A 22317-nucleotide genomic window follows, 5' to 3' on the forward strand; every position below is an offset into this window, starting at 1 on the left:
GGGGAGGGGTGAAGTGATCATCCCAGAGAATCGTGTGTGGGGGGGGGGGGGGGGGGTGGTTTACTTGTGTTTGTGCCGCATGTTAACCGGGAAACCGCAGCCCCCTCCTTTTACATTGAAACCCCATTTTAAATGGACAACCCAATTCATCCTTGATATGGGAAATGCGCTGCTGTTTGCAACCTTTCCCGCATGTTAAGAAGGTTAAAAAAGCCAAAACACTGTGGCCTACGATGGCTGCCTGCAAGCCGAAATATGCGACCTTGTAATGAAAGAGTGTACCCATTGTTCCCTAAAATGTGTCTTTTTTAACCACCTCTCCCTTCTCCTCCACCAGCTGCAAATGTTTCTCCTTCGCAGAGGCTCGTGAACATTAGAAAGAGAAAACGTAAGACGAGGGACGAGATGTTCACGGAGCTGCAGATGTCTGCCCAGGCTGATAGAGCACAGCAGAATGCGTGGAGGCAGTCAATGTCGGAGATGAGAAAAGCCCAATATGAACGAGAGGAGAGGTGGCGGGCTGAATCGCGGGAAGAACAGAGCAAGTGGTGGGCTGAAGACGATAGGTGGCGTCAGCTTGCAGACAGACGGCAAGAGGCAATGCTCCGTCTGCTGGAGCATCAAAGTGATATGCTCGAGCGTATGGTTGAGTTGCAGGAAAGGCAGCAGGAGCAGAGACCGCCGCTACAGCCCCTGTGTAACCAACAGCCCTCCTCCCCAAGTTCCATAGCCTCCTCACCCAGACGCCCAAGAACACGGTGGGGGGGCCTCCGTCCACCCAGTCACTCCACCCCAGATGATCGCCCAAGCATCAGAAGGCTGGCCTTCAATAAGAGTTAAAGTTTTAAAATGCAGTGTGTCCTTTTCCATCCCTCCTCCCCCACCCATCCCAGGCTACCTTGGCAATTATCCCCCTACCTCTGTAAGGAACTAATAAAGAATGCATGAATGTGAAAAAACAATGACTTTATTGCCTCTGCAAGCGGGAGGGGAGGGGAGGGTGGGGTGGGGTGGTTGGTTTACAGGGAAGTAGAGTGAACTGGGTCGGGGGGGGGGGGGGGTTGGAGGGTTCATCAAGGAGAAACAAACAGAAGTTTCACACAGTAGCCTGGCCAGTCACAAAACTCGTTTTCAAAGCTTCTCTGATGCGCACCGCGCCCTGCTGTGCTCCTCTAACCGCCCTGGTGTCTGGCTGCGCGTAATCAGCGGCCAGGCGAGTTGCCTCAACCTCCCACCCCGCCATAAAGGTCTCCCCCTTACTCTCACAGATATTGTGGAGCGCACAGCAAGCAGCAATAACAATGGGGATATTCTTTTCGCTGAGGTCTGAGCGAGTCAGTAAGCTGCGCCAGCGCGCTTTTAAACGTCCAAATGCACATTCCACCACCATTCGGCACTTGCTCAGCCTGTAGTTGAACAGGTCCTGACTCCTGTCCAGGCTGCCTGTGTACGGCTTCATGAGCCATGGCATTAAGGGGTAGGCTGGGTCCCCAAGGATCACGATAGGCATTTCAACATCCCCAATGGTCACTTTCTGGTCCGGGAAGAAAGTCCCTTCCTCCAGCTTTCGAAACAGAGCAGAGTTCCTGAAGACGCGAGCATCATGTACCTTTCCCGGCCATCCCACGTTGATGTTGGTGAAACGTCCCTTGTGATCCACCAGGGCTTGCAGCAGCATTGAAAAGTACCCCTTGCGGTTTACGTAGTCGGTGGCTTGGTGCTCCGGTGACAAGATAGGGATATGGGTTCCGTCTATGGCCCCGCCACAGTTTGGGAATCCCATTTCAGCAAAACCATCCACTATTGACTGCACGTTGCCCAGAGTCACTACCCTTGCTATCACCAGGTCTTTCATTGCCCTGGCAAATTGGATCACAGCAGCCCCCACCGTAGATTTGCCCACTCCAAATTGATTCCCGACTGACCGGTAGCTGTCTGGCGTTGCAAGCTTCCACAGGGCTATCGCCACTCGCTTCTCAACTGTGAGGGCTGCTCTCATCTTGGTATCCTGGCGTTTCAGGGCAGGGGAAAGCAAGTCACAAAGTTCCATGAAAGTGGCCTTACGCATGCGAAAGTTTCGCAGCCACTGGGAATCGTCCCATACCTGCAGCACGATGCGATCCCACCAGTCTGTGCTTGTTTCCCGGGCCCAGAATCGGCGTTCCACGGTATCAACCTGCCCCAGTGACACCATGATTTCCACATTGCTGGGGCCTGTGCCTTGTGAGAGGTCTATGTCCATGTCAATTTCCTCATCACTCTCGTCGCCGCGCTGCAATCGCCTCCTCGCCTGGTCCGGGTTTCGCCTTGGCATGTTCTGGCTCTGCATATACTCCAGGACAATGCGCGTGGTGTTCATAGTGCTCATAATTGCCGCGGTGATCTGAGCGGGCTCCATGATCCCAGTGCTAGCTATGGCACCTGGTCAGAAAAAAGGCACGAAAGTAGTATCTGATGGACCAGGAGAAGGAGGGCGGGAGGGAGGGAGGGAGGGAGGGAGGGCCGAGTGACGACATGGCGTACAGGTACAGGAACAGGGAGAAACACAAACAACTGTCACACAGAATGGTCCCCCCAAAGATTAAACTGGAAACCCTGGGCTTAGCAGGCCGTTGATTTCACAGAGGAAGGGGAAGCAAATGAACACAGAACAAATCTATTTTTTACATCTTAAGGTGGCAGCCGACGCTGCAGCATGAGTGACAGCCATACCAGTACGATGACGATGGGTACCAGTCATAATATACCATCGCCTGCAAGGGGCTGGTGCAATGCAGCACTACGGCTGCCAGCCCCACGGCTATCACTCATGCTACAGAAAACCAAGCAATGGTACATGAATAGCATAATGGCCAACAAGGGTCAGGCTAGAGACTCTTGCCTATATGCTCGGGGTATTACTGATCGCCATATTTGGGGTCGGGAAGGAATTTTCCTCCAGGGTAGATTGGCTGAGCCTCTGGAGGTTTTTCACCTTCCTCCGCAGCATGGGGCAGGGATCACTAGCAGGAGGGTCTCAGCCGATTGAAGACACTAAAACACAGGATTGGGGACTTCAACGGCAGAGTCCAGGGAAGGGTCTTGCGGCCTGCAGCATGCAGGGGGTCAGACCAGATGATCATAATGGTCCCTTCTGACCTTAAAGTCTATGAGTCTACACCGTCTACCGCCAAAAGGCAGTTAGCAGCTGCTGCTGTGTAGCAATGCAGTCCCACGTCTGCCGGCACCCAGAGGACATATGGTGACGGTGAGCTCAGCTGAGCTGAGCGGGCTCCATGCTTGCCGTGGTATGTTGTCTGCACAGGTAACCCAGGTAAAAAGGCGCGAATCTATTGTCTGCCGTTGCTGTGACGGGGGAGGGAGGGGCCTGACGACATGTACCCAGAACCGCCCGCGACACTGTTTTGCATCATCCGGGCATTGGGATCTCAACCCAGAATTCCAAGGGGCGGCGGAGACTGCGGGAACTGTGGGATAGCTGTGGGATAGCTACCCATAGTGCAATGCTCCGGAAGTCGACGCTAGCTTCGTACTGTGGACGCGGTCTGCCGACTAGAGCACCTAGAGCATTTTATTGTGTGGACACACACAATCGGCTGTATACAACCGATTTCAATAAAACCGGCTTCTATAAATTCGAACTAATTTCGTAGTGTAGACATACCCTTAGTCTTCTCTTCTCCAGACTAAACAAAGCCAGTTTTTTCAATCTTCCCTCATAGGTAATGTTTTCTAGACTTTAATCATATTTGTTGCTCTTTTCTGGACTCTCCAATTTGTCCACATCTTTCCTGAATTGTAGCCCCAGAACTGGACATAATATTCCACTTGAGGCCTAATCAGCGCGGAGTAGAGTGGAAGAATTACTTCTCATTTCTTGCTTACAACACTCCTGCTAATACATCCCAGAATAATGTTTGCTTTTTTTTGCAACAGTGTTACATGTTGACTCACATCCCTCCTTCAAACCCATTTTTTTAAACTAACAGTCCACCACTTTCATGCTAAACATGTTAAATCATTCTTTCAACATCCAAAAACACCTATAAGTCCCCATGACACGACATCTCTGGTGTCTGTAACCCAAACAACACCTCTCCCTCTCTGCTTGCTCTGACTCACGATATTCCTCCCTCCACCTTATGACAAGATGTTTTCCCTACTGTGCCATTGGATTGGTCTCAGTTAAATGAAGCTACAGGGACCTTGTCTGATCACAGTATCTGTGAAGCATCATGCATACCAGAAGGCTACTCAAATAAATAAAAAAGCAAAACAACTGTATGTGCAAATATAACTAAGGCCTCCCTACGCTCTTAAACATGGGCATTTTCAGCCATCTTCAAAATCAGCCTTTAAAATTTGTATGTTCAAACAGATTTGTGCATACCAATGCAAAAATTATGAGCACAAAATTAGAGGCCAGTTTTTAAACGTATGACCCAGATGATCTTGCTACATGTACTATCAATTATAAGATTCCATGGGATGCAAGTTAGCAGAATGTGGCCATAAATAAAAATGAAATATATGTATGAAAAGCTACTATTTTGATAAAGCAAACAAAAAAAAAATCAGACATTACTGCACACAGGACTAGACTGATCATTTTCTATTCAATCCACAACATGTATAGTACACAAACATTCAAATAAGTGATAACCAGTGTCGTCTTTTGACAGAGCATCCAGACCTGTGCATCTTGTCAGTGCTACATGCTTGGTATACACCACAGTTATATGATTAATAGCCAAATAGCCAGTCACTCTCCTCTCCCCTTTACCTGATAGTTTGGCACTATTCGAGCCTCAGTACTCTTCACCATGTTGAAGCTGAAACCATTCTGGCAGTCATCTTTATTCTTATGTCTTCGATCAATGCACTCAATCTTCTCACTCTGAATTGCCTTTGGTTCCTTCACAGCTTTTGAGATAGCCTGGAAATGGTCAACCTCCAAAGCACTTTGCGCCCCAGGCACTCGCAGTGGTGGTGGTATATAGTTCCTCGATGGAGGGCCTACTGCCTTCCACAAAAAAACACCAGCACCTGAAAAGGGGATCTTGGTATTTTTGAGAATATCATCAATTTTATCTAAGTAGCTCTCTATGGACTTCTGCTTAGAAACTTGTTCTGCTTGGATTTCCTTAAGCAGCTTGTGTTGGTTTTGAACAGTCTCTAATTTGTCTAATTTCACCTCTGTTCTGTAAAGGGAATCTGTTGCCTGCCGCAATAAGGTCTGAGAAATCTTGAGATTAAGGACACATTTGCTGATGTGCTGCTCAGTTTTGGATGGGCTACGCACACTTTCCCTGACATCTGCTCGCAAACAGTGCAGCATGCATGACTCGGAGGCCTCACTTAGTCTCTCTACCTCCTCTATACTGTACTCTGTACCCATTTCTGAAGAGCTGCCTTCTTCACTAGAATTTGGCTGCTCCACTAACTGTATTTTAGGAAGCAGAGGTAGGATCTGGGAGACGGCCCTGTCCTCGTCTACATTTTGCTGTTTTATTTGATCTTCCAAAGCACGATCTAATCCAGCTAGTTCTTCCAGAACATCTTCATGTAATTCTGGATAACATGCATAGATTTCATTGATTTCAAAACTACAGAGGCTGTCGTCCACATCGCTAACACTGTAGGTCCTCTGGAGTTCAGAAGCTATATCTTGGCTCAGATCCTGTGTAACTGGCTGAATACAAGTTATACCCTCATGATCTATGATGGTTTCTTTTTCAGCAGGAGAAACTGAACATCTTGGTGCAGTAAAGCTGCCATCTGAAAAATCAGATGTTAATATTAAGCTACTCTTTTAGGCCTCCATTACACATATTGCTTAGACATTTAAAATCTCTTTTTGTTATTTGAGTAGCAGCATTCAACCCCTCTGTTTATAAGCATTTCTATTATCATCACACACTATCTTCAAAAGTAGACCCTGTTTAATGGGGTCTGGGAGGTAGGACACCAGGCTTATGCCTTATTCATTTCAAAATGCGCCACAAGATCTTTAGTACTGAAAGAGTACTAGACCTGGAAGAGTCACATTTTAATAATTAATGTCCATTTTCCTTCCTCTACATATGTAAATGACTTTTATCAGAGCTGGCCAGAAAATGGAAATCACTTCCCACAAAAAAATTCACCTTTTTGAAAATAATTTCCTCCCAGACCAGAACAAAAAAGTCAAAGATAGGACATTTTCATGGGAAGGGATTTCCAGAAAGATTCCATTTTGGAAGAACCTAAAAGGATTTTTTCAGCTTGCTACTCATCTGGAATGCTCTTGTGAGCTTCACTTCCCACCTCCCTGCTTTCCCCCCCCCCAGCAAAGCTGGTGGACAGGCAGAAAAGCAGGGAGGCAGAGAGCCATCATTTCGATTTTCTCAATGAAAACATCAACATTTTTCAGCAAAACTGAAATGTTCCCATGGAAAATTTTGTACAAAATGGGCATTTTCTGTCAGAAAATCATTCCAACAGAAAATTCCCAACCAGATCTAGCCTGGACCCTATGGTTCCACTACAGAAGCAAAAGGAGTATATGGGGACTTTACATATGGGTCCATATTCCCTGCAGCCCATGGAGCTCTGAGAGCTGAGGTGGGTCCATAAGTCTCTTCTGCAAAGGGAGTGTGGCAACAGCAGGGATCTACTGCAGCCTTCCGCAACCTGTTTTAGAGGGGAGTAAGGAAAGAAGGGGAACTATGTCCTGCCCCAAAGCCCTATGGGAATTCCTTCCAACAGCTGTGCTAGTTCCACGATTTGGCTCTAACTCAGTGGAGTTACACCTTCCAAATGATAGGACACACTTTACTAAATCTTCTACTGGCCTATGGCTACTGGCAGCACAAAATTGTTTGAGTGCCAATGGCCAAGTTATCAGGATTGGTCCCCCCGATCCTGGGGGGATAAGAGAAAACACCAGTGTGAAGGCTCTTGACATGCCCCCCAGGAATAGAAACATACCAGTCTTTGTTATCTCCTCTTCTTGCAGCTCTAGCATTTCCCTCTTGTAATTAGATGCAGACCCCAAACAGATGTTTATATCTGGAAATATGTCATGCCTTTGTGCAGTTGAGCTTTCATCAGAGCGACCAATTCGAGACTCAATCAAGTCCTGTAACATAAGGAAGGTTGTGAGCGGAAGTTTATTTGGTATTCCAATGTCTTCAGCTTTTATTTTAAACTGATTTGCCCAAATAAACAAAAAAAACCTCAGACCCAGACTTAAACAGAACAACTTGACCTTTAGGAGACAATTAACTCTGATTAACCAAATACGATTTTAAAAGCATAAAGGCTACAATCATGAGAGTCACCTTTAAGTCATTCTTCAATATATAGCGAATATCCTGAAGACTCATGGAGCGGTTGTTTTGTTTAGGCGCTAGACCTGTCTTTACAATGTCATAGTAGGGGTTAGGAAGCCTGACATCAGTTTCCAAATGTTGCCCAGAAACTACGAGTTCTTTAATACCTGAGCCTTCAAGCCCATTCCAGGGAAGAGTTTCTGTAAGACATAACAAATACTGTCTCTTTTACAGCATGGCCCTAACCAAAGAAGGGGAAGAATCACAGAAACAACTGCCACTGTAAATCAGACCAACAGTCCATCTAGTCCAGTATCCTGTCTCTGACAGCCAACACTGGATGCTTCAGAGGAAGCTGCCAGAAATCCTGTAGTGGACAATTATGGAATAACTTGCCCACAGGAAATTTCTTCCTAAACCCTCTCAGTAGTTGTTGGTTTATCCCTAGGATAATTTTTTTCATCCCATCTGCTATAACTGTGGATGTTCTCGTTATCAATATAAAAGTCTAATCCTTTTTAGAATTTTAATAAACTCTTTGCCTCTGTGATACCTTGTGGCAATGAGTTCCATAAGTTAACTGTGTGCTGTGTAAAGAAGGATTCTCTTTTATCTGGTTTAATTTGTTACCTTACATTTTCATTGACTGTCCTCTTGTTTTAGCATTATGAGAAAAGGTAAATAGGAAGAAGTGCCTCATTTACCTTCTGTAAACCACTGTTTGTTCACCACCTCCTCTTTAAACAAAGCAATCCCAAGTGTTTCAGTTTCTTTTCATATGAAAATCTTTCCAAGCTACTGTCATTTTTGTTACCCCTCTCTGAGCCCTTTTTATTTCTGCTATATAATTTTTCAGATAGGAATATCAGAACTGAACATAGTATTCCAAGAGCGCACACGACACATTTGTATCACAGCATATTTTTAGTATATTGTTCTATCCTGTTCTTTACAGAGCCTAACATTTTGTATGCTTTTTGGACCAGCAGTGCATGTCGAGTTTTCATTAACTTCTCCACAATGATGCCTATGTCTTTATCCTGAGTTATTATAATAAATTTAGATCCCAGCAACATTTACCTTTAATTCCAATTATTCCTTCATTCAATGGTGATTGTCAGCCTGGAATTTTATCTGCCATGGTGCGGCCCATTCATTTAGCTAGGTAACAGCTTGAAAATTCCTCCCAGTCTTCTCCAGTCTACACCAGCCTATCTAATCTTGTGCCATCTCCAATTTTATCATCTCACTTTCCCCCCATCATTATTAATGATTCTAGTACAACCCCATAATGAAATTTTGATACATTGAAACAAACACTTGTAGGCAAATTATCTATTATTTCTTCACTGTCCCTCCAGAAACTTTGCTGAATCCAGTGTTTATTTCACTAGCTAAAAAGGGTGCTCCTAGCTTCTCCCCAAATATCAGCAGGTTATGCAGAAGGTTAGAGGAGCACATCTCATGCAAATAAGACATGTGATGTCTTCTTTTCTTTGCAACTCTCTTTCCCATAAGAAGAAAACTTTAATCGCTAAAGGAGCTTTGCAGGAGGGTATGCAATCACCTAAGGAGATTGCACTGACACTTCATGTATTCAGGGTACTCTGTGATAACTCAGGGTATGTCTACATTGCAATTAGAAACCCACGGCTTTTGGGCTCAGGCTGCTGAGCTGTTTAATTGCTGTGTAGACATTTTGCCCCAGGCTGCAGGCTGAGCTCTAGGCAGCTGGGCCCCTCCCACCTCACAGGGTCCTAGAGCCCCAGCTCCAGCCCAAGCCTGGAAGTCTACACTGCAATTAAACAGCCCCGCAGCCCAAGCCCCTCAACCCTGAGTCAGCCAGAACGGGCCAGCCGCAGGTGTCTAATTGCCATGTAGACATACTCTCAGTGACAAAAGTCTGAACCTCTTTAATTATACCTGTGAGGGCTTCCTGCATTACTATACAGAAGCTATAAATATCTGATTTGACTGTGGCGGCCTTTTCGAGGATCACTTCAGGAGCACACCACTTATACAGCTGGGCTGGGACAGGAACACGTGTGAGATCACTGTGGTCTCCTCCATCCTTGCTGCCAGAAGAGAACACAAAACAGGGTCAAATTTGGGAAACCATAACATATGATGAGTAGCTGGTCTATCCAATGTAGTAAGAGACAAAAGGATTCAATAAATCATGTTTAGACTGGGAAACAAACCAATCAATGTCAACTGAGTTGGATGTTTGATTAATTCTGTCTAGGATGTTAAATTAAAAATAGACCTACCACTGCAATGCCTCCTTTGGAAACTCTGACAGTATGAGATCCAGCAATTAATTTCTTTATTTTCATATATGCATTTATTTTAAATGATCCACACTATACACAAAATTTACCCCAAAAAAGGAAAACCAGCTCAAAAGCAGCTTTTTGAATGAACATTTACAATATTTTATAGAAATAAACAGCTTGTATTGGCACATTATAGAAGAGACCTCTGTTGGTAAAATTAAGATATAGCAGTCTATTTCAAAGCTTTATCCTCAAATAAAGACAAACCAGAGGTTAAAGATGTCCAAACTATGGGGTATTTTTACAACCAAGTCTTTCACTCTGGTCAGCATTCATAGCACAGGTGAAAGACTAGTGAGTTGTGCCATCTGGCTTGTTTATATTCATTTGGCAGTGTAATGCCAGTACTTCTATATGATTAAAAGTTAATTTCCCTCTACTCTCCACACAATAGTTACACCTCATTCTTCTTCATTTTAAACTGAGAATAAGTGTTCTTTAAAAATCATTGTCCAGGACAAAGGATTTTTTCTGATTCTACAGATGCTCATTTCCCCTTAATTTAATATTGTTAAAGGGAATATGGTCAGATATTTTAGGTAGAGACCACATGCTAGTGAAAAGCAGTGCTGCAGGCTACACTTCATGTATATTCAAGAGAAACAATTGACTCAAACCTCATTTCTGTCAAAATATTGTACCTATCATGAACATAAGTAAGACCTAAGACTTATTTATAACTGAAAGAAGTTAACAGGAGTGGAGAGGAAATTTCTCTATTTCTTTCAGTTAATTTCCTTTGCATACTTGGCAATTTTTTTGGCTTATACTCAATTTCACTCTTTTCCTTTATAGTCTTATCATCCAGTTTCTCCTTTTCTCAGCAAACACCTATAATCACCACCCGGGAAGTGGAAAAACCCAGCTGCACTTTTTAAATTTTAAAATGGAACTTTAAAAAAAACAACTAAAGACATACTATTTAGTGCCTAAAACCATTTTAAAAAATAATATTTTTTTAAAAGTTCAAATTAACAATATCCCTTCACACGGGAAATAAACGTGTATAAGACAGAACAGGAAAGTGATAAAGCTTGGCAAGAGGCTGCTATACCTCATTTTCACCAACAGAGGGCTCTGCTACTATATGGCAATAATAACTATTTCTACAGAAGTTGAAATATGATTCTTTTTCAAAGATAACTTGAGGTGTGTGTGTAAGCATATGCATATATATATTAGAACCCTCTTTCTGGGTTTGGTTCAATTCCCATTTAGCCAATGACAGTCCTTCTATTAACATTAATGGGAGACGGATGGATCCCATAGTGAAATAATGTTATTCAGAGAGAAACCGCACCATGAATGTATATATATGCAAGGTGCTGAGTATCCCTAATTTCAGTGGAAGTTGTGGGGGCCCCAGGCTCTTGTAGGATCAGATTTCATAAGCAGAGGTTCATTATAATCCGAATACACTGAAACTATTTACACTAGAGAATTAACAGTCTCCAATAGGATTTCTGTCTCTGTATGGTCACTAGATGCAGGTTCCATGTTCTGTTCTATGTCTCTATTGCAGTGCCTTTACACTAGAGTGGAACTGAGACCTTTCTTCTACTGTTAACCTCTATTTTCAGTTATTTATAGGGAAGCCATAAAAACTGAGATCACCTGAAATGTATGACACTGAATGAGAACTGACCATGTATCTGAGCCATGGAGATGTGAAAATCCCTCTCCCTACAGTCAAATCTGCAACGCTGTCAAAGAAAGATTAGGATGGATCTCTGTGGCATTGCTCATGCACGGTGATCCACAAGTAATCAGGAGAGCTGCAGGATCACCCTGACAACAGAATTCAGTCCTCAATTTGGCCTCACCCACCCACCTTTCCAAGTAACAATGTGATAATTCTTTACCTTTCTATCATGTACTCCAAGTTGGTTAACTTTGCCTCACCAGCAGAAACAATTTGTACAGCATAAGAAGTGAGTGAACGGTGGATAAATCCACGTGAGTGCAAAAACCTCAAAGCATCATTAACCTGAAGCAGCAGATGCACAATTGTCTCCATGTGCAATACTGGGAATTCTGAACGCTGGGGGGAAAAAAAACACAACAGAAGACTCAAGCATTCACATTGCTGATAACTGAAGAGCAACATAATGCAAAAGCTATTGTTAACTTAACATCAAAGGTGGAGAAATCAAAAAGTGAAGGTTTTGACTGTAAAGTTAACTCAATCCCATTGCTCATGAAGAATAGTATATGATCTATGTGAAACCAAACAGTAATACATTAAAAAGAACAGAAAATAATACATATGTGCAACATGCCAAAATTAACATTGTAACAGAAACAGATTTTGGAATTTCTCAACTTTGTGTTTTATTTCTCTACCTCAGTGATAATATTTTGCATGTTTCCCCCTTTTGTTAAAGAAAAATGGGTAAGCAATCAGTCATGGGAAAGGGAGAGGGAAAACAATTAGCACCAATAACAGAATGCAAAACAGTTGATAAAACCTATTACTCAGTGTTGTAACTCCGCTCTAATCTGCCCTTTGATACATATAGAATCACAGAAATGTAGGGTTGGGAGGGACCTCGAGAGGTCAGCTAGTCCAGCCCCCTAAGCTGTGGCGGGACAAGTAAACCTAGACCATCCTTGACAGACATTTGTCCAACCTATACTTAAAATTTTCCAATCATGGGAATTCCAAAACCTTATCTGGAAGCCTATTCTAAAGTTTAACTATCTTTATAGTTATAAAGTTTTTCCTAATATCTAACCTAAATCTTCCTTGCTGCAGATTAAACCTATTATTTTTTATCCTACTGTGACACTAATCACCCCTTCATTCACACACTACACACTACTGAAATAATCTTTGTACAAAATATAACTTGCGAGGTGAAATCTAATAACTCATTGATCATTAATGTTCTTGTGTGATATATGTATTCAGTGTGTATAAAGAGTTATGGATTTCCCATTTTGTAGTTGTGCATTTGATTTTTCCTTCCTATGTGTATTTACACTTGTCTTTATTGAATTTCATCTTGTTGACTTCAGACCAATTCTCCAATTTGTCATGGTGATTTTGAATTCTAATCCTGTCCTCCAAAGTGGTAGCAACTTCACCCAGCTTGATTTCATCTGCAAATTGTATAAGCATACTCTCCACTACATTATCTAAGTCATTAATGAAAATATTGAATAGTACAGGACTCAGGACTGACCTCTGAGAGGCCCCAGTTCGACAGTGAACCATTGATAACTATTCTTGAGTAAAGTCTTTCTTTGAGTATAGTTATACACCCACCTTATAATAATTTCATCAAGACCACATTTCCCTATTTTGCTTCTGAGAATGTCACATAGGACTGTGTCAAAAGTCTTTAAAAAATACTCAAGATATACAACATCTACTGTTCCCCACCCCACTACACACATACACCATCCATTAGGCCAGTAACCCTGTCAAAGAAGGAAGTTAGGTTGGTTTGGCATGATTTGTTCTTGATAAATCCATGCTGGCTATTACAATCACCAGCCAATTACTAATCCTATTATCCTCTAAGTGCTTATAAACTGATTGTTTAATAATTTGTTCTAATGTTTTTCCAGGTATAAAAGCTGTGCAGCTCTCAGTGAAGTCACTATTAATTGAGTACCTGAGTTCTAGAGCAAAATTTGACTCAGTTACATTTGCAAATTATAATAATTTCCATGGAATGGGACTGCGGAAAGGATCAACTAAATCCCTCCGCCCCTCCTCCTCCTCCTCTCACCGGGCAGGCAGCGTGCCACTCAAAAATCGGCTCGCGTGCCGTGTTTGGTACGCGTGCCGTAGGTTGCCGACCCCTGAACTAAATGCAAGACAATGGCTAAAATTAAGTGAAAAAGAAAATAGGTGTATTTAACTAAAATCTCCAGCAGATGGCACCAGTGAAATTTAACAAGTGAAAGTTTAAAAGACCTAAAACAGACAAGATGGTAAAAAACAAAACAAAAAAACCCCTAGAATTATGGTTAGTGTACACTACACCAAAATCCCATACTCTTTTGCCTCACCAAAAAAGTTACTCAGATAATTTTCGTCCAGGTACAAAAGCCCTTACAGCGGTCTCTGAGATGCCCCTTGCCCAGACACTTAAGGTGCGACCGGGTCACTTCTTGACATAAACCTGCCACAGTCCAAGCACAGTTTAAAGCCCTGGTACCGAGGTATACCCGGTGCCGGTGAAAAACACTGGGGGAAAGACCACCCCGAAGGCAACTTATAAGAAAATCTTCACTAACTATAACTACTGTGCTAACTACATACACGAGGATAGAGATACTGTGAAGCACGCGCTCGCCAAGGCAAGAGTGGTAGGGAGTTCCAGCTAGCCGTCACCGGCGGTAAGAAGGAACTGAGTGGGGGTCAGGTCAGCAGGGCTCTATATTGGCGCCATGAAGGCGCGACTCCAGAGGGCACCAAGGCCGACCCTACGGATACTGCTAAGGGAAAAATCTTGCAGCTGTCGTGCACGCGGCCCATTAACACCTGATTGGAATTGACATGAACAAGCATTCGAAGAAGAACTGATTTTCCCATCTCTATGACCTAAAAGGAATGACAATTACAACTGCAACTTCTCAAATCACATCTGAAAGGACTTAGACTTAGTGAATTATACTGGGTATGTACAAACCAAGAGACAAAAAGGTAATCCAGTGAACGGTCTTAGGCAAGGACCAATATTGTTAGGTATGATACTAGAACCCCTGAAACTTTATTAAGCAGACTTGTCATGGTTACTTCCCAGTCTGGATTGATTTCAGAATTCTCCCTGGTAGGCAACCAGCCAGAAGTGGCAGGCTTTATGGAAATATGTTTATGAATGTATATATATGACATAACTGGAATATATTTTATGCTACATATGCCATGTAACATATATCTGTAAAGGTTATGATCTATTGAATCTATTCATCCTATTTGTATGCATGTGTCATTGTTGTATTTGAAGTTATGAATATTGGCTGTGTACTTGCTTGATTTCTAAGTAGCCTTAGTAAAGCATTTGGTCAGCGTCTTGAGAAAGGAATGTGCAAATTAAGTGCCCAATCAAGAAACACTTAAAGGACAATGAATCTTGCAAGGCTCCAATCCACATAAGAAGTCTACCTGAGGACGTTCAGGGTAGCATGTAAACAATGGCTGCTGCCTGTAAAAACGGAATCATGCATGTACATGTGACTTGCCCATGTAACTCCAAAACTCCATCTTGGAGCTGGACTTTGCATAGGAGAGAGGAGGGGTTCTCCACCCACAAGAGAAAGTCTATTTAAACACCTGGGAGACCCCTCCATTTTGATCTTCAGCTGGCTCAAGAGATAGCCCCCAAGGATACCTGAAAGAAACTAGAACGAAGGACAGTGACTACAGGGGGTGTGAGTGATTGCTGGACCCAGACTAGAAGGAGACTAGTCTGTAGAAGGAAGCTTACTGGAACTCCTCTAAGGGTGATGTTTTTATCTGTATTAGGCATAGACTTGCATGTTTTATTTTATTTTACTTGGTAATTCACTTTGTTCTGTCTGCTATTACTTGGAACCACTTAAATCCTACTTTCTGTATTTAATAAAATCACTTTTTACTTATTAATTAACCTGGAGTATGTATTAATACCTGGGGGGGCAAACAGCTGTGCATACCTCTCTATGGGCGTTATAAAGGGCGAACAATTTATGAGTTTACCCTATATACGTTTTATACAGAGTAAAACGGATTTATTTGGGGTTTGGACCCCATTGGGAGTTGGGCATCTGAGTGTTAAAGACAGGAACATTTCTTAAGCTACTTTCAGTTTAAGCCTATAGCTGTTAGGAGACATGGTTCAGACCTGGGTCTGGGTTTGCAGCAGGCAAGCGGGTCTGGCTCAAACCAGGCAGGGCACTGAAGTCCCAAGCTGGGAGGACAGGGAAAGCAGGAGCAGAAGTAGTCTTGGCACATCAGTTGGCAGCCCCCAGAGGGTTTCTGTGATCCAACCCGTCACAGCAGGATTCTGTGATTCCAGGTAAACTGTTATTGATGTTTCCAAATACAGAAAACAAGCACTCTCCCAACACACATGCACATATCCAACATCCTTATTTTGAACAATAATATAGACCTTGTCATGCTTCTATTGAAAGTCAAGCAAAACCATGCCCCTCTGTTTTTTGAGGCAATAATTCAGTCTCCAAGTCAATTACCACAACGTGGGAATATGGTAAATGGTGAGCAAAACACACGGATAATGGCTTTACTGCTGTTACAGGGTCATAAAGCTTAATACTAAACTACTAATCCTTGAACTCCTACGCTAACAGCCAATCCTGACATTTCCCTGGTATCTGCAATGGGGGACAAGTCACTGTGAATGTTCAGGAAACTAAAATGGATTCATACCCATCATTTCATTTCTCAAAAAACAGAATATACTCCCTGTTATGGGGAGTGGGAACAGGTGCCTATCCTAGCCTGCTCTCAAACAGTCCACCCACTGTGTTGAGTCAAAAACTCAACCCTTCCTGGAGCTTGGCTTTAGGGTGACCAGACGTCCCGATTTTATTGGGACTGTCCCAATATTTGCTTCTTTGTTCCGCATCCCGACCGATGTTCGGACTGGACACTGGACAAAAAAGCACATTTGCCCTCCACTCCGGCGCTCATGCCCCCCCCCCCGCCCCGACTCCGTCCCCTCCTTCCCCCATTGGATCCCTCCCCAAATCCCCGCCCTGACCCCGCCTCTTCCCCAAGCACGCAGCCCGCATTCCCCTCCCTCCCAAGCTTGTGCACCGCTGATCAGCTGTATGGCGACTGCACAAGTGCTGGAGGGAGGCCGCCGGACACCAGCGTGTGGTGCTGCGTGGGATGTGAGGGGGATGGAGGGAGGAGGAAAGGGGGATGGAGGGAGGAGGTTTGGAGGAGGGATGTGTGGAGGGGGGATGGAGGGAGGAGTGTCGGGCATCTACCAGGAGCGCGGGAGGGGAAGGAAAAGTTGCCGCGGCTGCCGGGGGCTAGCTGGGCATGGCCCGGGCTGCGTGCAGGCAGCAGCCGGGGCTGGCTCTGGCCCAGGTGGGCGGTGCGGCCCGGGGGCGTGGGCCGCCAGAGACACTCGATGGAGAGGGGCTGTGAGACTTGTCCCAGGCGGGGTGGCCGGCAGACAGGGGCTAAGAGCCAGCCGGGGTCCCCGGAACTCCCCGCCCGGGAAGGAGCCACTGGAGCGCAGCTGAGGACTCCCCGACAGCGGCAGGACGCGCCGCATGTGCTCAGGGCAGGCCAGGGGGGCAGGAGGCTCCGCGGGGCCAGAAAAAGCTCCGGCTCCCGCCCGCTGCCCAACCCACAGCCCCGGAGAGCTGCTCGGGAGACCGGCCGCCGCTGCGGCTCGGCTGTGCCAGCCTCGGCCCCCTGCATGTCCATGCCGCGCCCAGTCCCGGGCTCGGGGGCTCCTGCAGCTGCTTCCAGGGGAGAGACAGCTTTGTCCCTGCCCGGTCCCGCTATGGGGTTCTGCCTCCTTGCGCCCTGGAGCCATACGCCCTCGCCCACCTGGACTCCTGTGCTTCCCAGCGCCTCCTCTCGGTCCCCCCAATGCCCTCTTTATCCCTGGCCCCCTCTGCATTGGGGCCACCTTTTGCCCTGGGGTGGGCAGCGTGTGTGGCCAGGGCACTATGTATGATCCGGCAGCGCAGCTGGGGCCTGCTAATGCCCCCCACTCCTGCAAAACTGCTTTTTTTTTTTTTGCTCCGCCGCCATTTTTTTTTGCTCCATCCCAGTACTTCCCCCCGGTGTCCCAATATTTCATTCCTGTGATCTGGTCACCCTACTTGGCTTTATTAAAGAAATTACCAAGAAGCTAATGTAGCCTAAACCTTTTCTCCACAACTAAGAGCTAAGAGAACCACCCCTTTATTAACTTTCTCCAGCTGGCACAATAGCTGCAGGATGGGGTGTATCAGGCAAACACTGCCAGCCTGTTAGAGGGAGTGGCTACTGCTGTGTGATGAGACAAGCCCCTAAGTACTGTACATAACGGGAGTTAGGATTTCTCACATTTTGTTTCTAAGTAAAGGATGCTTCTCTCAATGAGATGAACTTAGCACAGAACACAGGGGATGCTGGTATCCAGTAAAATCTCTAATTATGGGTAATTTTTATTTTAAAAATAAAAAACAATCGTTCCATTTACCCTTTCATGAAGGATGCTATATAGTGAACCAAAGTTAACTCTCTCATACACCAAACGGGTTTTTGCCAGATCATTGGACAGACAAACTGCCATCAATTGCAGCAAATGAGGATGACGAAGTTTACTGCAAAGGAGAAAAATCCCAATATTACCACACAAATAAGACATTATATTAAAAGAGAAATAAATGTCTGGCCTCTTGGATCTTTTCACCCAAAACGTTTTTAACTTACTATTAGAATAAGCAAAATAGGCTGGTAGGAAAACTGTTCATAGAGAGGCACTGATTTTTTTTATTGTTGACACCATAAGAACCTGCAATTATGCTTTCCAGGATCTGCACAGGAAAGTACTTGTGTGGGTCGGGGGGGATCCTGCCTACTCCACATTACACTTCCCACTGCTCATTTCAGAAAAGCTCAAGAGGGGAAAGAACAGTAGAACTGTAAATCCCATTTCCAGAGGAAGGAGTAACCCTGATTCATTATTTTCTGAGCCAGTCATTAGCTAGGCTGAGGTGACCTCTACTTTCCTGCAGGCCTCAGGGATGCCCAAAGACCTGACATATTGTAGGCATTTTGCATTCGCTCTTACCTGCTATATTCCTGTTCTGCTATTAGAAGATCAGCTAAACGTAGCTTACTACAGTTCTGATGTGGTTTAAGGCTGAGCTCCTTCACTGTGACTCTGCTGCTGCCCCACATTAAACTACAGGAGGAGAAAAGGAGACTCTAGTCACTCCATGTGTTCAATAGGTTCTTTGGTTACAGCATCTCTTACAAACAACAGCAAAGTTTCCCAGGATTACAAATCTGTCTCCTGCTGTTAGTAACATGCCAGTGCTTTGATAACCCTGGCAATAGGCTCACAGCTTCCTAGACAAGCAATAAACTCTCAGCTTGCCAAAGACTAGCTGCAGTGAGAAAGAGACATGTTTTGGGGAGAGGAAGAGGAGTGCAGCTTGACAAACTATATCCCCACAGTCCTAGGCAAAAAGCCACAACACTATGAAACATTCCTCACGGAGGCAATATTAACCCACTGTGAGACAGGCTAGATCTGCTGGGAAGGAATGGGTCAGCAACCCAGCTGACCCACTGAATGCTCCTTTTCTGGCAGAATTACTTGCTGCAGCAGCAGAAAAGGCAAAGAGGGGCCTGATTTGTATTTGCAGATCTATAGTCAGCTCACTCTGGGTCTGAGCAATTGAGGCACATCCAGGTATGCCCTGGAGCTTGAACTCATCCTACCTAAATACAGTCTATGAGCCCCACCCAGAGGCCAATACTAGCCAGAACATTTATTATTATTAAAACATTAATAGACCTAAATATGTGTAGGCTGGTTTAACCATGAATGGGGATGGGGCCATGATAATGGTCAATGAATATTAAAAGGAGGCAAGACAACACATTAGTCAATATATAACATAGGACAAACCTCCACTTGTAGGGAGATGGACTGGGTGAACTTAGGACTTTTCCATCTCCAACTTCTATGATTACTGGGCGTTTATGGGTATGTCTACACTGAATTGTACACCCAAGTCTGTGGGACTCAGGTTTATGAACCTGGTGTTTCCAAACATGTGCTTGAGTGTTCAAGCTGCATTTTAAACCTGTGTTTACAATTGCTGGACCCAGGTCTCACAAGTCATGCTAACATGTCCATACTGCACTATGCAGACCTTCTGACTCAGGTCTGTGGTTTGACCTGTGTCAAAATTGCATGGCTTGGACCTAAGTTACAGCAAGACTTCAGGCTCTGACCCACACCCTTAGCAGGGTCGTAGGACCTGGGTCCTGAGTGCTTACTGACAAGCAGACTCTATTTGTGTGTGGAAAGAAGGGGAGCTTGGGCTCAAATCTGAGTCAGAGCCCAGACTTACAGCTTGTCTACACTGCCATTTACAGCACTAAAACTTTCCTCGCTCAGAGGTGTGAAAAAAAAAAAAACCTGAGCGATGCAAGTTTCAGCGCTGTAAAGTGGCAGTGTAGATCTATGAGCTGAGGGGTGAAAACATTAGTGCTACAGTGCTGGGAGCTGTGTTCCCAGCTCTGGTAGCTATTCCCCTCGCAGAGGTAGGTTTTTTACAGCACTGGGAGAGCTCTCTCTTACCGTCGGCTGTGTAGACATACCCTATAAACACAAGGAAAAAATCCAGACAAGCCATCTGGTCCAGGAGTTTGCTGATGATGATGCATATTAAAAAACACCTGAAAACTGCTGAAGAGTCCACTCACTTTGTCATGATCATGTACGGTCCAGTGTGGAAAGAGAATGTTGGCTCATCATCTGCCTGAACTACTTCTTTATCCCAAATGATAGGGAGAGATGCCAGGTACCCTAGCTGCCTACGCCCTGTTAGATAAAACTGAGACAAAACCATACACTGTATAACAAGGAGAAATATTCAACAATTCCTGGGTTCTATGCCCAGCTCTACTGCAGACCAGCTAAGTGATCTTAGGGTGTTGTAAAATCAGGTAGTGTTCAATCAAAAATGTTGTGAAGATGAAAAATGTTGCCTTAGTGCTACGTTTACATGCAAACGACAACTGACCACAAGTAAACATTAACCAAAAACCATAAAAATTGGGATCACTCCAAAAGGCTTTCAGTGACTAAAGGCTATAAAAAAAAGGACCCTTCTACTGAATCTTAACTGAATACAGCAGAAGCAGCCACCTCAGAGTCACCCAAGTGGGATCCTTCCACCTACTTCTTGAAAAAAGCAACAGAGGGTCCTGTGGCATCTTTAAGACTAACAGAAGTATTGGGAGCATAAGCTTTTGTGGATAAGAACCTCACTTCTTCAGAAGTATCTTTTGTTTGTTTCAAAATAAATCCCTCAGTCAGGACTCACTAATGAATATAGGCCAGGATTTCCATAGTTATTTAGGTCACTCCCCATTTATTTCCCACCATTTAGTGAGTGGTAAGAAATATCTAACAGTGTCTGAAAACAACACATATGGGACCATCTTTGGATTTAAATAAAAACAATGTGATTCCAATTGTGTTCAACAAACAAAAAGAACTTACACAGTTTGGAGCCCACTGTCTCTAGTGTCTTACCTTCCCAAAGCCAAAACTGTAGATGTTTCTTGATGAATTTGCTCCACCTTTTAGAAGTCTAGTCAGAGGACTGTTGGCATTTCTAATGTCAAAACATACAAGCATAGCTACATGTAGATTAATAGTGAAGGCCAAGATTTTGAAAAAGGTTACATTCCATCTCCCAAAGGAGATGGGAAAGAAAGAAAGAAAGAAAGAAAGAAAGAAAGAAAGAAAGAAAGAAAGAAAGAAAGAAAGAAAGAAAGAAAGAAAGAAAGAAAGAAAGAAAGAATACACAAGTCCTGCAGCAGCTGCCTTTCAAATACTTCACTTGATATTTGGCCTGGGTCAGAAATAGTGAGGTTGCTACTACTCTCACTTTCTTGGCTGACACCACCCTCAACCCCCACTAGAGCTGAAAAGAAGTCTCGCAAGCACAGCAATGGTAACCCCATAGCCTGCTGAAACATGAAGCATGGTTATTTAAAAAAAAAAAGGGCATATTTTACCAACTTGATCTTAATGTGCAACTATTATCTTGTATATGATTTTGTTTAAAGTCATGTAGTGCATAGCAATGCAAATATGCAGACATCTTGAATTCACTTCAAATCTTTTCACTAAAGTATTTTTCTTAACAGAAAGATATTTCCCACTAGACACATCAAACTTATCAATAAAAAGCATAAAACAGTTAGAGACACATCCTCTAAAGACTGGCAGTGACTTACAGATAAAGAAATGAGATTTATTTTATGGTACACAGTACCAGATATCTTAACATTAATACAATACAGAATTGTATCTGGTTTATTCAGAGAAACATTTCCTTTTAAATAAAAAAGAATTTGTAAATTACCACCTACTGTTTGGCTCTACCATAGCAAGAAAAATTTAGTACTAATGACCTCATATAAAGATGACCCATCCAAATACACTAGACTGTCTAAACAAGCAGCTTTGGTTTTAAAATAGATATTGTCAAGAAGAAAGAGACAGACAACAAAAAGTAAAACACATGATAAGTTTCAGGATACTTAAGTATGGGATGAAACATCCCTGAATCACTAAGAAGTTAAGTTCTTACCCTTGAGTAATGCCACTAAATCTAGATGGGTTGCAGACCAGTACTTTTGATGAACCAAACTTCCTAAGTAAATCAGAGGGGAAATTCTGAATTGCAGCCTGCATGTGTGATGCACAACGCCGTATAAATTCTAACATCTGAAAAACATTAAGTATGCAAGAACTACTAGGTTATAAATGTTCCTATTTTAAATTAATAGAGCAGGATCATGAAGAAAAATTGTCACTTACTTCTTGGTGGCAATAATTGGCACCAGCACAAATATTTGAGATATTAAATTTTTTATTAAAGAGAGTCTTTACTGTCCATACATGGTCTAAAATTGTAAGGCAGATATCAACCAAAATTCAGCACATTCA

The 22317-nt window shown here is 43.7% G+C and overlaps 1 protein-coding gene across 1 annotated transcript in view; it reads right to left on the reverse strand.

Annotated features, from left to right (window-relative positions):
• Positions 1-22317, reverse strand: part of TEX14 (testis expressed 14, intercellular bridge forming factor) — a 61436-nt gene that overhangs the window by 28393 nt on the left and 10726 nt on the right. Inside the window, exons 4-13 of the mRNA XM_034752756.1 lie at positions 21959-22095; positions 20893-20974; positions 20058-20188; positions 18409-18522; positions 17815-17938; positions 11512-11690; positions 9237-9388; positions 7323-7513; positions 6970-7120; positions 4784-5778 (exon numbers count right to left, since the gene is read on the reverse strand). Coding sequence (XP_034608647.1) covers positions 4784-5778; positions 6970-7120; positions 7323-7513; positions 9237-9388; positions 11512-11690; positions 17815-17938; positions 18409-18522; positions 20058-20188; positions 20893-20974; positions 21959-22095 — 2256 coding nt within the window. The remainder of the gene's footprint in view (positions 1-4783; positions 5779-6969; positions 7121-7322; positions 7514-9236; positions 9389-11511; positions 11691-17814; positions 17939-18408; positions 18523-20057; positions 20189-20892; positions 20975-21958; positions 22096-22317) is intronic.

The sequence above is a fragment of the Trachemys scripta genome, chromosome 18 (assembly GCF_013100865.1).
Source record: "Trachemys scripta elegans isolate TJP31775 chromosome 18, CAS_Tse_1.0, whole genome shotgun sequence".
Taxonomy (NCBI): Eukaryota; Metazoa; Chordata; order Testudines; family Emydidae; genus Trachemys; species Trachemys scripta.